Source organism: Corvus hawaiiensis, chromosome 16 (genome assembly GCF_020740725.1).
Source record: "Corvus hawaiiensis isolate bCorHaw1 chromosome 16, bCorHaw1.pri.cur, whole genome shotgun sequence".
NCBI lineage: Eukaryota > Metazoa > Chordata > Aves > Passeriformes > Corvidae > Corvus > Corvus hawaiiensis.
The window spans coordinates 7403355-7417340 of record NC_063228.1 but is presented as its reverse complement, the minus strand read 5'-3'; the positions used below and the strand labels follow the sequence as shown (position 1 = coordinate 7417340).

Below are 13986 nucleotides of genomic sequence, written 5' to 3'. Positions count from 1 at the left end.
AATCCCCAAAGTGCTTTTTCCAAGGAAGTGACTGAGGGTGAGGAAGTGCAGGCACGAAAATCATGGAATCCTGGAATGGGTTGGGTGGGGAGGGACCTTACAGCTCGTCCAGTTCCATGGGCAGGGACACTTCCCACTGTCCCAGGGTGCTCCAAACCCCATCCAGCCCGGCCTGGGACACTCCCAGGGATGGCGCAGCCACAGCTGCTCTGGGAATTCCATCCCAGCCCCTCCCCACCCTCCCAGGAAGGAATTCCTTCCCAAAATCCCATCTAGATCTCCCCTCTTTCAGCCTAAAGCCATTCCCGCTTTTCCAGCTCATGCACAAATCCCAGAGATTTTATTGTGGCTTCGTTTATTTCCTTTTTTCCCTTTCTCCCGCTTAAAAAGATGCTGAAAGCTCCCAAAGAGAAATTCTTTCCATGTGATCCCAGCACTTTTCCTCTTGGCGGGAGCCCTGGATGTGGTTTTGGGTTCTGTGGTGGAGTTTTTGTCATCCTTTCTTTTTTTTTTTTTATCCCAAACTTTTTTGGGTTTTATTTCCATCCCTGGGAGAGGCCCTGCAGAATTCCAGATTGGCAGCGAATCCCGAGGAAACCGGAGCGGGACAAAGGCGCCAGAGCCCAGCACAAGTTGGTGCAAGCAAAGAAACGAGGGAAAAAATTCCTTTTGCCAAGGTTTCCTAAGGATCCAGCCTGACTTTCCGTGTTTCTCTTGGATCCCAGCACGGAAGCTGCAGCCTGCCCGGAGAACTGAAGCAGCAGCTGAGGAATAGCAAGGGAAGGAAGATCCAGGGATTCTGCGGGACGAGGTGAGTTACAGGGATCGGGATAAAGGGATCAAATCCCCTTTTGCTGCAGGAACGCAGCATTCCCACCCTGCTGAGCAGATTCCTTGGGAAAGGCAGGAATGAGGGGCTCTGGAAGTGCCAGCTCAGTGCTGAGCTGGCTTTCATTTGTTCCGGTTCAAATTCCCTATCCCGTTATCCACCCTGGACACTCCAGGCCGGAGCTTTTTCCCCGCGGGATGCTGCTCCCAGCGGGATGGGGATGGATCCGATGTGGCTGCGGGAGACGGGGCAGGAAAGAGCCATTTCCTGGAGTCTCCGCAGGAAAGTGGAAACTTTCAGGGAATTGTGCTTCTCCAGCCCTTGGGAATGTGCTGCTCGCTCCGGAGCGGGCTTTGGGATGGGATTGGGATGGAAGCGTGGCCGGGCGGGATCCAGGCACCGCATCCCGGTGGGAAAAGCCCAGCCGGGACCTTCTGCAGGGACAAGCCCCACTCCTTCACTTCTCCCAGCGCTGACAAATCCCGGGAAAGCTGCCTTTCCATCGGGAAGGGTGAAGGAGGGATCGGTGCCGGCCGCTTCCATCAGGGGGATTTGTCCTGCGGGAGGAGCTGCCCTGGGAATGACTTTTACTGTAATTCCTGCTGAATCACAGCCTGGGCTGGCTCGGGAGCCGGGAATTCTGCCAGGGAGCCGCCCAGCCTGGAGCAGGGACAATTCCAGGACACTGCAGGAGTCAGAGGTGCGGGCAGGGACACGGGGAAGGAGACAGGGAAGAGCTGTTCCCTTGGGAATCACGAACGTCCTCCTGCTCCCTGTCCCAGGGCAGGATGGAAGCTCGGGAATATGCAGGAATCCAGGTGCACGGGAGTGTTTCCATGCAGCCTCTCCTCCCACAGCACCTCCATGGAATTGTGTCAATCCATCCAATCCCTCAGCTGTGCAGGGATATTTCCTTGGGAACCTCGTCTCTTCCCATTCCTGATGAATTCCCAGCTGGAGAGAGCAGGTGAGTGCCCCAGAGGCTGCTGCTCAGGGATGGTTCCTCCCAGGACAGAAGAATTCAGGGAATCACCCCCATTGGAAACAGGCCCGGGCTAAAAAAGCACCAGAAAACAAAAAATAAACCGGATAATTGGGAAAGAAGCTGCAAATTCCCAGAAAAATATTCACCCAGGCACTGCAAATCCAGATGCTGCTCCATTCCTGGATCTCTCCATGGCTGGATCCCGGTTTTCCCTCCATTCCTGCCTCTCTCACAGCTCCAGCAGCACTCCCAGCCCCTCTTCTCCAGCACCCCGGGGTTGTATAAACACCCCGGACACGGACATCGCTCATCCTCAAACCACGACCGGCACTGGGAATTCCTATAGCACTTCCTTTTTGGGATGCAAATATTCCTGCCTGGGAGTTCTCCAATCCCTTCAGCTGCAGACAAACTCCTGGAGTCGGCTCCCGAAGGATCTCCGGGATGTTTTGTCGGACAAGAGCTGCCGGAGCTCGGCACTGGAATCCGGCAGCATTTTCCTTGGAAAACTCCTCTGGTGTTTTGGGCTTTTCCACAAGGAGCTGCCCACTACGAAATTTTAGATCCTCCTGGGGAAGCAAATCAAACAAATCCCGGAAAAATCCTTTCCAAGAGGAAGCGCGGTGTCCGGACAAACCCAGCCCTGCGGATGCCTCGCTTCCCGCCGCTCCCGATCCAAGGAGCTCCGGAGCCGTGAGGAGCTTGACGCTGGAGAGAAGACAAAAGGTCAAAAAGGCAGAACTGGAATATTTTCCATGTCTGGAATGGTGCCGAGGCTCGGGGCCGGCACATCCGTGAGTTTTCCATCTCTGCGGCACCGGAAAGGTTTGGGGTTTAATGTGGGGTTTTAATCCAGTTTTGTCCCGAATTTAAAGGGGCAGTGCCTGGTGTTTTCCATGAATTTTAAGGGAGGATACTCATGGATTCCTTTTCCAAGTGAAGCCCTAGGAATAACAGGAAGGAAAATATCAGCAGGAATTCCGAGCATGGTTCAGGGAATCCCAGAATTCTGGAGGTTGGAAAAGCCCTCCAGGACCATCAGGTCCATCCTGGGCTGGTTTTTAGGACTTTTTCCCCATTTCACCTTCCTGTATTTCCATTCCCAGTTGGAAGCACAAAGATGGCTTAAAAAATTAATGGAAATGAGAAAGGGTTTAATGACATGGAATTCAAGCCCTGAACCCTGATGGAAAAGGGGGATTGATCCCTCCTCCAGCTGCTGTTGGAATGAGGCACAATTAGAAATCCAAAGGTATTTCCAGTTCTGACGGACTTCAGGAAAGAACATTCCTTGCTCTCGGAAGGGAAGTCATTGTTTTCCTGCTAATAAGGATTTCTTGGATTTCCAGGAAGCTGGAAAGGTGTGACTGACACTTCTGGAGCAGGGAAGAATGGGAAGAAAACATTTCCCGGGAATGCTGCTCCAATCCCGCTGCTGACGGGTTTTTCCTCCTTATTTTCCCCTCTGGCTCATTTTGTTCCCAGGGACGCAGCTCCAAGGCTGGATGTTCTCCCTCCTTCCCTCCCTCGGGGTGTCCATGGAATGGCTTCTGAAATCCAGGCCATCCAGCACCCCCTTCCCAACCTATTCCAGGAATTCCAGCTGCTGGAAGAGGAGCCATTCCCATCCCGGGGTCAGTCCGAGTCCATCTCACTAATTGGACTTTGGAGAAGATCCACAAGGGCATCGATCCAAGAAATCTGTCCTGGATGAGGCACCAGTGCAATCGGTGGAATGACACTAATTACACATGGAATGGGAATGAGTGTCCAATCTCCAGGTGCCGTCCTTCCCTAGGAACGGGTCAGTGAGGAGCCAGAGAAAATTCCTCTATTTTCCCCATCTAAGGCATCTTCTCCCTGGATTTCTCCCAAATCAGCTCCAATCTTTCCTTCGGAAGAGGTGAAAAGAAGAGGAATTTTCTCTGGCTCCTCACTGACCTGTTCCTAGGGAAAGATTAGAGCTGATTCTGGGAGAAATCCAGGGAAAAAAATGCCTCAGATGCAGGGGAAAAAAGGCATTTTCTCCCTGGATTTCTCCCAGTATCAGTTCCAGTTTTCCCTAGGAACAAGTCAATGAGGAGCCAGCAAAAATTCCTCTATTTTCCCCATCAGAGGCATTTTTTTCCCTGGATTTCTCCCAGAATCTGCTCCAATCCCTCCTTAGGAACAGGTGAAAACAAGAGGAATTTTCTTCCTGGGTTTCTCCCAAAATCAGCTCCAGTCTTTCCCTAGGAACAGGTCAGTGAGGAATCAGAGAAAATTCCTCAATTTTCCCCACCTGAGGCATTTTCTCCCTGGATTTCTCCCAGTATCCAGAACCTTTGGATATCCAGAACCTTTGGAGCTCACCAGGAGCAGATGAAAATAAAACAAAGGATGCACAAACCCAGGTTTTGTGCCGAGCAAATCCCGCTTTGTCCTAGTTTGGTGCAACTCTTTGGATTTCCATTCCACGCATTGGAAAATCAAACTGGAAAATACACACAGGAATTCCGATCAGAGGAGAAGATGGGAATGGAGAAACCATGGAAAGAAGTCACCAGCAAGCAGCTGTAGGAGAACATTTTGGGAGAGAAACACTTTGGATTTCTTTTTGTTTCGGTTTTCTTCCAGGCTTTTCCTCCCCAAAAAAATCAGTTTCCAGCTCGACATTTGAATAAAATTCCATATTTTACCTTGAATTTTGAATTTTTTGGGATGCTGGGGCACCAACAAACCAACAGAGTAACACTTTTGTCTTTTCCCCTGAAATTTTCCGTAGGGGGTGTTCCAAGAGCAGCTGACTTGTCCAGCGGAGCTTCTGCTCCCAGCAGGTTTTGTTTGGCTTGGGATTTTTTTTTCCCATTCTTTTGTTGACCTGATGTCTCTTGGCAGCTGTCGCTGCTAATTCCAGCCAGGGATTGCCTTTCCCGGCGCTCCGAGGGGCATCAGTCCCACCCGGAGTCTCCCGGTGTCACTCCAGGATCCGTTAATAATTAACCCCAAGGAAAGCACTCGCCAGGTGGCCCTGATTGGGATCATCCCATTAATGGTTTGTGTTCCCTTTCCCGCTCCAGCTGCTCCCGAGGATGAGGGTTGTGATCCTGCTGCTCCTGCTTTCCGCCGGGAATGCCGCATCCCAGCCGGAGAAGGCGCTGCCCAGGCGGCGCCTGTCGTGCGTGAGGTGCTGCGGGCCTTCGGAGCAGCCCGTGTCCATCATCTCCCAAAGATCCACCAGGATGAGCGGGGATCCCGAATATTCCGTGCCCAAAATCCAGCCCACCATAGACATCACCATCCTCAAAGGTGGGTGCGGCTCTTCCTCGGTCCTTTCCTGCAGCAAAATTCAGCCCAGGACAAGGGCAAGGGATGCCCAAAATGTGCCCAAAACAACATCAAGGGGTGCCCAAAAAGTTGCTGTGCCCAAAAGTGCCCAAAACAAGGCCAAGGGGTGCCCAAAATGTGCCCAAAAGTGCCAAAACAAGGTCAAGGGGTGCCCAAAATATGGCTGTGCCCAAATGTGCCCCGAAGTGCCCAAAACAAGGCCAAGGGGTGCCCAAAAAGCTGCCGTGCCCAAATTTGCCCAAAATGAGGTTAAGGGGTCCCCAGAGTGTTTCCGTGCCCAAATGTTCCCAAAACAAGGTCAAGGGGTGCCCAAAATGTTGTCGTGCCCAAATGTTCCCAAAACAAGGTCAAGGGGTGCCCAAATGTGCCCAAAACTGCCAAAACAAGGTCGAGGGGTGACCCAAATGTGGTTGTACCCAAATGTGCCCAAAACAAAATTAACAGGTCCGCAAAATATGGTGGGTCCCAAAATTCCCCAAAGTGCCCAAACAAGATCAAGGGGTGCCCAAAACTAGGTCAAGGGGTGCCCAAAATGTTGTCATACCCAAATGTGCCCAAAACATGGTTGTGCCCAAAATGTACCCAAACAAAGGCCAAGGGGTGCCCAAAATGTGGTGGTGCCCAAATGTACCCCAAAGTTAATCCTTGTGGGAACTGGGAAGGTGCTGATGTCTGACCAGTATTCCCAGGTTAATCCTTGTGGGAACTGGGAAGGTGCTGATGTCTGACCAGTATTCCCAGGTTAATCCTTGTGGGAACTGGGAAGGTGCTGATGTCTGACCAGTATTCCCAGGTTAATCCTTCTGGGAATGGGGAAGGTGCTGATGTCTGACCAGTATTCCCAGCTTGGGGAAACAACGCTCCAGCAGCTCCTCCGCTGGCTGTCTCCAGGATATTCCTGGAATCTGTGCTTCCCGTGCTCGTGTTTGACACACTTTTCCTTCACCTTCCCAGGTGAGAAGGGCGAGATGGGAGAGAAGGGATTCCCTGGAGCAGCTGGGAAGGCGGGAGAGCGAGGATTACGTGGATTGAGTGGCCGGAAGGGGCAGAAGGGCCAGCCCGGCCCCCAAGGCCACTCCTGCAAGCAGCTCTTCGCCGCCTTCTCCGTGGGCCGCCGGAAGCCACTGCACAGCTCCGACTACTTCCAGCACGTCACCTTCGACATGGAATTCGTCAACCTCTACCAACACTTCAACATGTTCTCCGGGAAGTTCTTCTGCTACATTCCAGGGATTTACTACTTCAGCCTCAACGTGCACACCTGGAATTTCAAGGAGACCTACGTGCACCTGATGAGGAACGAGCAGGCCGTGGCCATCCTGTACGCCCAGCCCAGCGACAGGAGCATCATGCAGAGCCAGAGCCTGATGCTGGATCTGCAGGAAGGGGAGGAGGTTTGGATCAGGATGTTCAAGAGGGAGCGGGAAAACGCCATTTACAGCGAGGAGTCCGATGTTTACGTCATCTTCAACGGGCATCTGATCAAACCCGCCCTGGAGTAGGAGCTCCTCAACTCCAGGGCAAGCTTTGGGCCGTCCAGCAGCGTCTTCCCTCTAGAAGTGCATCTCTAATTCCTTTTGGAATGGGTGCAGCCCTGGAAGAGTTGTTTTTCCACATCTGTGTGGATCCAAGCTGCACAAGAATTCCAGAAGGTTCCCAGCTCCCTGTAAAGACCCTCAGGAACATCCCTGAAGAGTTGACAAGTTGGCAGCAAAAACTTCACTTTGCTCTGCATCTCCTGTCCCCTTTGGAATATTTGTAGCCCTTGGAAGTGTTGTTTTCCACCCCTGTGTGGATGGAGGGGACTGTTCCCACTGCACAAGAATTCCAGAAGCTTCCCAGCTCCCTGTACAGACTCCCAGGAACATTCCTGGACAATTGGTCCAATTGACAGCAGAAATTTCCCTTCTTTCTCTGCGTCTCCCATTCCTTTTGGGATGGCTGCATCCCTGGAAGTGTTGTTTTCCATGCGTGTGTGGATGGAGACGACTGTTCCAAGCGGCTAAAGAATTCCAGAAGTTTTCCAACACTCTCTGTGGCCCCTCAGGAACACTCCAGAAGAGTTGGCCCAGCTGGAAGCCGAAATTCCACTTCTTTGCTGTGCTTTAGACAAGGAATTGTAATAATTAGATTTTTATGAGGATAATATAATTATCCCTAAGGAGCAGAGCGGTTATCCAGGTGCTAATTAAGGAATGTCGTTATTCCTGCAAAAATCTTGGCTAATTGGAGCCCCAGCCCCCGGCAGCACCAGGATGGCTCCTCTCAGGCAGGAGATTTGGTGTGAAAATCAAGATTTGGCACAGGAACGAATCCCAGATTCCGGTTCTGTTCCATTCTGTGGCATATCCCATTATTCCAGCAGAATGGTGGAATTAGAGGAACAACAGCACATGGATTTGGGAAAGCTTTTCCAGGGAAACAGGGCTCAGTACAACCAGAGAAAAACTTCCCATAAGAACATCCAAGCTGGCTGGGAATGTGCTTCCCAATTTAATGAAATGGTGGGAATTTGGAGTTTGCCAAGCCAGGATTTCAGGCTGTGTTCCTGTCTGGAAATTACCATTTTGGAGCTCCATCATTTTGGGAAAACAGTGGAAAAACTGGAAAGAAAAAGGATATTTTTTTTTAATTTTTAGGGATTTGGGGTTTTTTATTTCCCGGAAATTTCCATCTTGGAGCATCATCATTTCTGGAAAATGAAGGACAAACTGGAAAGGAAAAGGAGCTTTTCTTCAAGCAGTGATTTTTATGGATTTGGGGTTTTTTCCTAAAAAATTATGGATGGGATAGTGGTGCATGCAGCAAAACCCTATCATTTTATCCCATTCCTTCTTTCCCTTTCTCCCAGTCTCTCGTTTGCTTCCTAAGCCATTTGTACAAAGGATCCAGGGAAATTCTTCCAGGAAAATGCTTCCTTGGACCTCACCTCCCCCAGCTTTGGGAAAAGTAGCTGAAATAAAGATTTTGCTTCGAGTTCCTGGAGTTGTTTCTCTCTTTTCCATAAGTTTTTCCATAAGCTTTTCCACATTCCCTGGCTAGGAGCACCACACTGAACCTGGAAAAGTCTCTGGAGACAATTTGAGTTCCTTTAATCCAAAGGATTCCCAAAAGGAAGCTGACACCAACTCTTCTCCTCTAAATCAATCCCAAATCTTCAAGATCTCCCAATTTCCCTGAAAATAGGGACTTTGAAGTAGAAAATTCCCAATGAAAATGGATCCTAAGCCTTGAAACCCCGAGCGTGTTCCTGCATCCTTCAACCTGCATCCTGAAAAGGAACCCTGGGAAATTCCCATTTTCTAAGCCACATTGGAGAGCTCCAAATCCTTTTTTCCCTCCTTTTTCTGCTTCTAAATCCTCCCTGTCCCATCCCTAGGCTGGAAAATGAATTCCCAGCTGGATGTGCTGCTGGCAGGGGCTCTGTGGTGGAGCAGGAGCATTCCCAGGCTGAGGTGGTTTGGAATTCCTCATTCCTCACAGATCCAGCAGTTTTCCCACTGTTTTGGCTCATTCCCATCTCCCCTTTGCTGCACTGGCTATAATTCCAATTAAAACTTCCCTGCTCCAGCTGGGCTGGGAAAACCATCCCCAGAACATGCTCAATCCATGGAATTCTGGAGAAGTCCCTTTCTCCTGGGAAGCAGCAAAAATCCATCATTTTTATCCCCAAATAAACACATCTCCAAGGGAAACATTCGGATTTCAGAGCCCTCATGACTCATCCCAGTGCCAGGAGCAGGGAAATCGTTAAATCCACAGCAATTCCAGGGGCACAACGACCTTTCCACAGGATCCCACAGGATCCAAATTATCCCCAATGGCACAGAAACCACTGGCAGTCTCAGCCTGCTGAGGTTTTTGGGAAAAATTGGAATATCTGAAAGCTGGATGTCCACAGTATTCCCACTGCCACATTTGAAATCCCTTTCCCAGGCCTGGCCACCCTTTTGGGAAGGAAATTCTCCTAAAATCCAACTTGAATGAATTTTAGGGAAATTCCCTGCTGTGTTTGTGGTGTTCAGATCCCTCTATCCTGGGAATGCCCTGAGCCCTCATTCCCATCTTCTCCCAGCCTGTTTTGGGAATAAAAAGCCTGTTTGGGTGCGGTTTCATCCCTCTGGATGGATTTTTCTCGGGAAGAACAACAGTCGCCTGTGCCTTGGGCAAACTCTTTCCTTCCTCTCCATAAGGAAACTTTGGATTTACAACGGGGAACAGGGAGATAACATCGAGGCCGATAAGGAAACCAGGCAACAAATCAGGCTAATGGATTGCCTTTGGATGAGTGCAATGGGATTTAATGACTCCAGGAAGGATCTATTCGCTCCCAAGGATTGGAAGCACCGGAGAAAATGCAGGAGATGGGAGGGGAAAGTGGGAAAACAAACAGAAAGCGCTTCCAAGCTTTCCAGGGAGCAATCCCGGCTAAAAGGCTCCATGGAGACTTTGGCCTGTGCTGGTTGTGCTTCCACACCCTCCCTGCAGGCTGGGAATGGCAATTCCCAAAGGCAGGACAGGCTGGGAATCTCCGTCCTCCCCCAGGATGAGAGGCGGGACGCATTTGGGGCATTCCCTGTTCTTGCTCCATGCTCTGTTCCTGGAAATCCTGGGGCTTCCTCGTTCTCCTCCCGATTTTCCAGACTGGTTTTATTTTTCCTGGCAAGATCCAGGCAGCAGCACCTGGAAAGGCCAAATCCATGTGTGCTCCCTGCCCTCAGCACCTTTTCCTTGCTTCATTTTGGGAGATTCCCTGTTTTCTCCCAGGTCTTCGGTAAAAATCCCTGGGATTCTGATGGGGCAGGATTTTCCTGTGGGGAAAACTCTGGATTTGTGTCTTTGAAGGGCTGGATTTGGCCATGGCAGGGATGTGGGCAGAGCATGATTCCCTCTGGGAATGGGCAAACAGGGAGGATGAGCTGGATCCCTGGGATGAGGAGGGATTTGCTTCCCTATTCCCAAGGCAGTGGATGTTTCCTCCACAGCTGCATTTGTATTGCAGCCAGAAGCTGCCGCAGAGGATTTGGGAACCCAACAATTCCTGCCAGACATTGGGAATGACAGCCTAATGCTATTTCCAGGGAAAATCACATTAAAGCCAACTCTCCAAGGAATTGTTTCCTCCCTGGATCGTGCTGGGAGCAAATCTCTCTCTGCTGGCTCCTGGCTGGAATGCTGCAATCTCCTGCCTCAAAGGCCATTTCAGGAGTGAAATTCCATGTGCAGGAAAGTGAGGAATTGCCACTGGATTTTGGGATTTGCTGATCCAAAAGCCAGCACAGAGCCTGTGAATCCCCAGGGAATCGCACGGGAATCATCTCCCTGTTTCCATGCAAGGAAGAATCCAAAACAATTTCTCCACCTGCTCATTTTTCCCTGTTTTTCTGTGATTTCATCCCTCTTAAAGCAGAATCCCAAATTTCTCCCGGATTGAAAAGACAGGGATGGAGTCAGTGATGTCAGAGATCTTTTCTGACCTCAATGATCCCGTGATTCCCGGGATGCCGAACCCTCCATTCCCGTTTCCTGGCTCTGTCTGTGTGACCCTGCCCAGCTCCAGGTTTTTAGAGGGTCAGAAATCCACGGAACTGCTTTTCCCTCCCTGAAATTTTGCTGGAAAAATCCAACCACCATGGAGCGCCACGAAATAATTCCATGGAAAGGCCTCTGATTCCTGTCAGGAGCCAGGCACAGGCACGACAGGAAATAAAATCATTCCAAGTGTGGGATGCAGGGCTGCCAGCCCTGTCTGGCACCCGGCATATGGGGCTGGGATCTGTGGAAAAACGGGACAGGGATGCAAACACGATGCTCTAATTAATTCTGGGAATGCATAATTAATTAATTACCCTGCCCGGGGGAGCTGCTGTCACCACGGCTCCCGAGCCAGGTTCCTCCTCCGGTGCTGCCTGGCCCTTGGAAGCAGGAATGGTGGATGGGATTTGTCTCCCTGGCTCTGTTGTCCCTCCTGGAAGCAGGAATTGTGCCCAGGATTGCTGCCCCATCCCTGGAAGTGTCCAAGGCCAGAGCCTGGAGCAACCTGGGATAGTGGAATTTGTCCCTGCCCATGGCGGGGGTTGGAATGGGAAGATCTTTAAGGTCACTCCCAATCCAAGCCATTCCATGATTCCATGATTCTTTGTTTTGCTGGGAAAAGCCAGGAGAGCATCAATTCCTCGAGGCCTTGGGAGGGGTTTTTATCCATTTTTTCCCCCCAGATTCTCCAGAGAAAACCACAGCGGGATTCACCCCTGGAGCAGGGGGAGCACAGGCCCCAGATCTCCCTCTGGAATATAAACCAGGGATCCTCTGGAGCAGTGGTGGCTGCAATCTCGGCCCTCCCATCCAAGAGGGATGCACCAGGATTATAAACCCCAATCCACCTGGCAGAGGGAGAGGTGAACCGTGGAAAATGAAGGGAAAACTCTTCCCTGATAATTCCCAGGTCACTGCACTTCCAGGGCTGGGCTGTGTTTGCATCCAGGGTCAAATCCAGAAGGAATTATCTCCCATCCCTGCAGGCCAGGATTGTTCATTCCCAACTTTTTCCAAGGGCTGCTGCTTTTCCAGTGCCCCTGTTGGAAAAAGCACAGCGGATTCAACCCAGGCTGAGAGAATAGGATACATCCAGTATTTGGGATAACTCCCGGCTCGTGGTCAGGAACGGGATCCAGGGCTTAAAGGCTCAAGAGAAGGGAGCCAGCAGAGACAGATTCACCTTCCGTGACTTTCCAGGGAATGATGGGCAGATAGGGAGGATTAAGTGTTACAGGATTGCAGGGGGAAAGGGAGAGGGAACACAGAAACCCCGGAGCGTCGCCCAGCCCATGGCAACAGTGCTAGATTTCCATGGAGTTATCCAAACAACACCCAAACGGGCAGGAATGAACGGTGCAGGAAAACCGGGAGCGGGGTAAGGCGAGCAGCTGAGGCATTCCAGGTGACCGAGAGGCTGGGAATAAATCACAGGAATAAAACCAGCAGCTCCTGCCTTGGCTGCAGTTCCAAGGAGCAGGGGGAGACACTGGAAGCAGGGATTTGGGGGTTTTAAGGATGCTGCTGATGGATCAAGGCTGGGCCGGGACTTCGTGTCACGGGGAATGTTTGGATTCCAGGGATAATCCCATCCCTGGAACCTCAGGGAACAGAGAGCCGGGTTTAACTGGGAGTTAAAGAGGGAAGCTGCAAAAATTCCATCCCTGCCCTGCTCTTACTCCAACATCAATCCATGGATCCCAGGATAAACTCCGCAGTTCAGGCACATTCCTGGGTTTTCCCTCCCTCGGAGGGCAGCCAGGAGAGATCCCAAAGCCAGAGGATTCCAGGTGACCCTGCTGAAACCCAGGAAGTGCCCAGTGAAGCCCATGGATCCCGATACCTTGGACATACCCACCTGGAACCTGCCCTTTGGAATTGCTCTCTCCTAATGCCACTTTTCAAACTGAATCCATGCCTTTCGCCCCTCAGTTAAACCCTGGTTTTCATGGAATAAAAAGTGAATCCCTGAAGGAAGCTGCTCCTGTATCCCAAAGGTTGCTCGGTGGATTTTTCCACACATCTTTCAGCAAAGCCCTTTGGTATCCAGCAGTTGGAATTCCCTTTATTCCATGGATCTCATTGAATATTCATAGCTGGAGCTTTAACCAGAAAACCAAAAATTGATTATTTTATTTTTTTTTTATTTTATCCAATTGATTTTTCCACCTCCCGAAGGTCGGGTGGGCACCGGGCAAACATTCCATGATCTTCCCGTGGGTGGTTTTTTCTTCGGCAGAGCAGAGCCAACGTTTGGAATCCTTGGATGAATCAAAGGAAAAGCTGAATAAGCTGGAATTCGGAAGGATTGTCTGTCGAGGTATTAAAAATGTCACTCAATCCCTGGGGCTGAGGGATTGGGGTTGGAATGTGTGAAAAACCCCATGGATCTGGGGAGTGTCGCTGCTGTCTGGAGCTTCCCGGGAAGGGCTGGCTGGGAGGACAGATTTTCCCTGGAATTTGTCAGTCTTTGTGGAAGGATGACATGTTTTGATGGAATGTGTGCAGGGATGCTGTCAGCTCAGCTGGCTCCTCAGAATTCCACTGCCAAGCTGCCAGGAAAAACCCAGGAACGGCGTTTGGGATACAAGGAAAAGCCAGTGGAGCTTCCAAAGGCACAGCTCGGGCCTGAGGAAGGATTTTTTGGGATGGGGAGGGAATCCTGTGGAGCAAAGGCTGTGTGGCACTGGGAGAGATGATCTGCAGGAGCTGCTCCCAGGAAAAAATTCCCTAGGCCGGGAAAAGAGCTCCTCCAAAGCAGCATTCCCGTGGCACCGAATTCCCCAGGGGGCTGTTGCCTGGAAAGGGAATTTTCCTGGGAATTGAAGCATTGAGAGTTTTCCTAAATTTGCTCCTTAAATCTGATGGATTGCAGCATTACCGATGGGAATGTTGGAGGGGCTGGCTGGAAAATCTGGTTTCTGGGAATTGGGATCCCAATCCTGACCCAGGGGTAGTGAGGGAAGAGAGGTGGGGTCGGTGTGGGGTGTGTGGGAAACAAAGCCCAGGTTTATCCACCTCTTTTCTGGGGTCTGTTCCCTCCAGAGCAAACTTCCCTTGGTTAATTCCATGGATTTGATGAAATTCCACGGAAGGAGGGGACAAATGCTCTTTGCTCTGCCCGAGAAATGCCAGGGTTTTACTCCTTCCCATAAATCCATGCTTTTATTAAAATCCTTTTCCTTCCCAAGGTGTTCCTGCCCCAGCCTTGAGCTTTCCAGCCATTTCCCGTTCTGCAGCTCCCAGGAGGGATCATTTTAGGTGGAAAACTGAGGGAATCAGAGCCCAGCTTACACCAAACCAAATGGAA

General features: G+C 50.8%; 1 protein-coding gene across 1 annotated transcript; it reads left to right on the top strand.

Moving 5' to 3' along the window:
- Nucleotides 1-304: 304 nt before the first annotated feature.
- On the top strand, nucleotides 305-8117 carry C1QTNF8 (C1q and TNF related 8). Its single transcript, XM_048321330.1, has 3 exons — nucleotides 305-811; nucleotides 4874-5102; nucleotides 6096-8117. The coding sequence occupies exons 2-3, from the start codon at nucleotides 4886-4888 to the stop codon at nucleotides 6641-6643; spliced, it is 765 nt and encodes a 254-aa protein (XP_048177287.1). The 5' UTR covers nucleotides 305-811; nucleotides 4874-4885; the 3' UTR covers nucleotides 6644-8117.
- Nucleotides 8118-13986: the final 5869 nt, after the last annotated feature.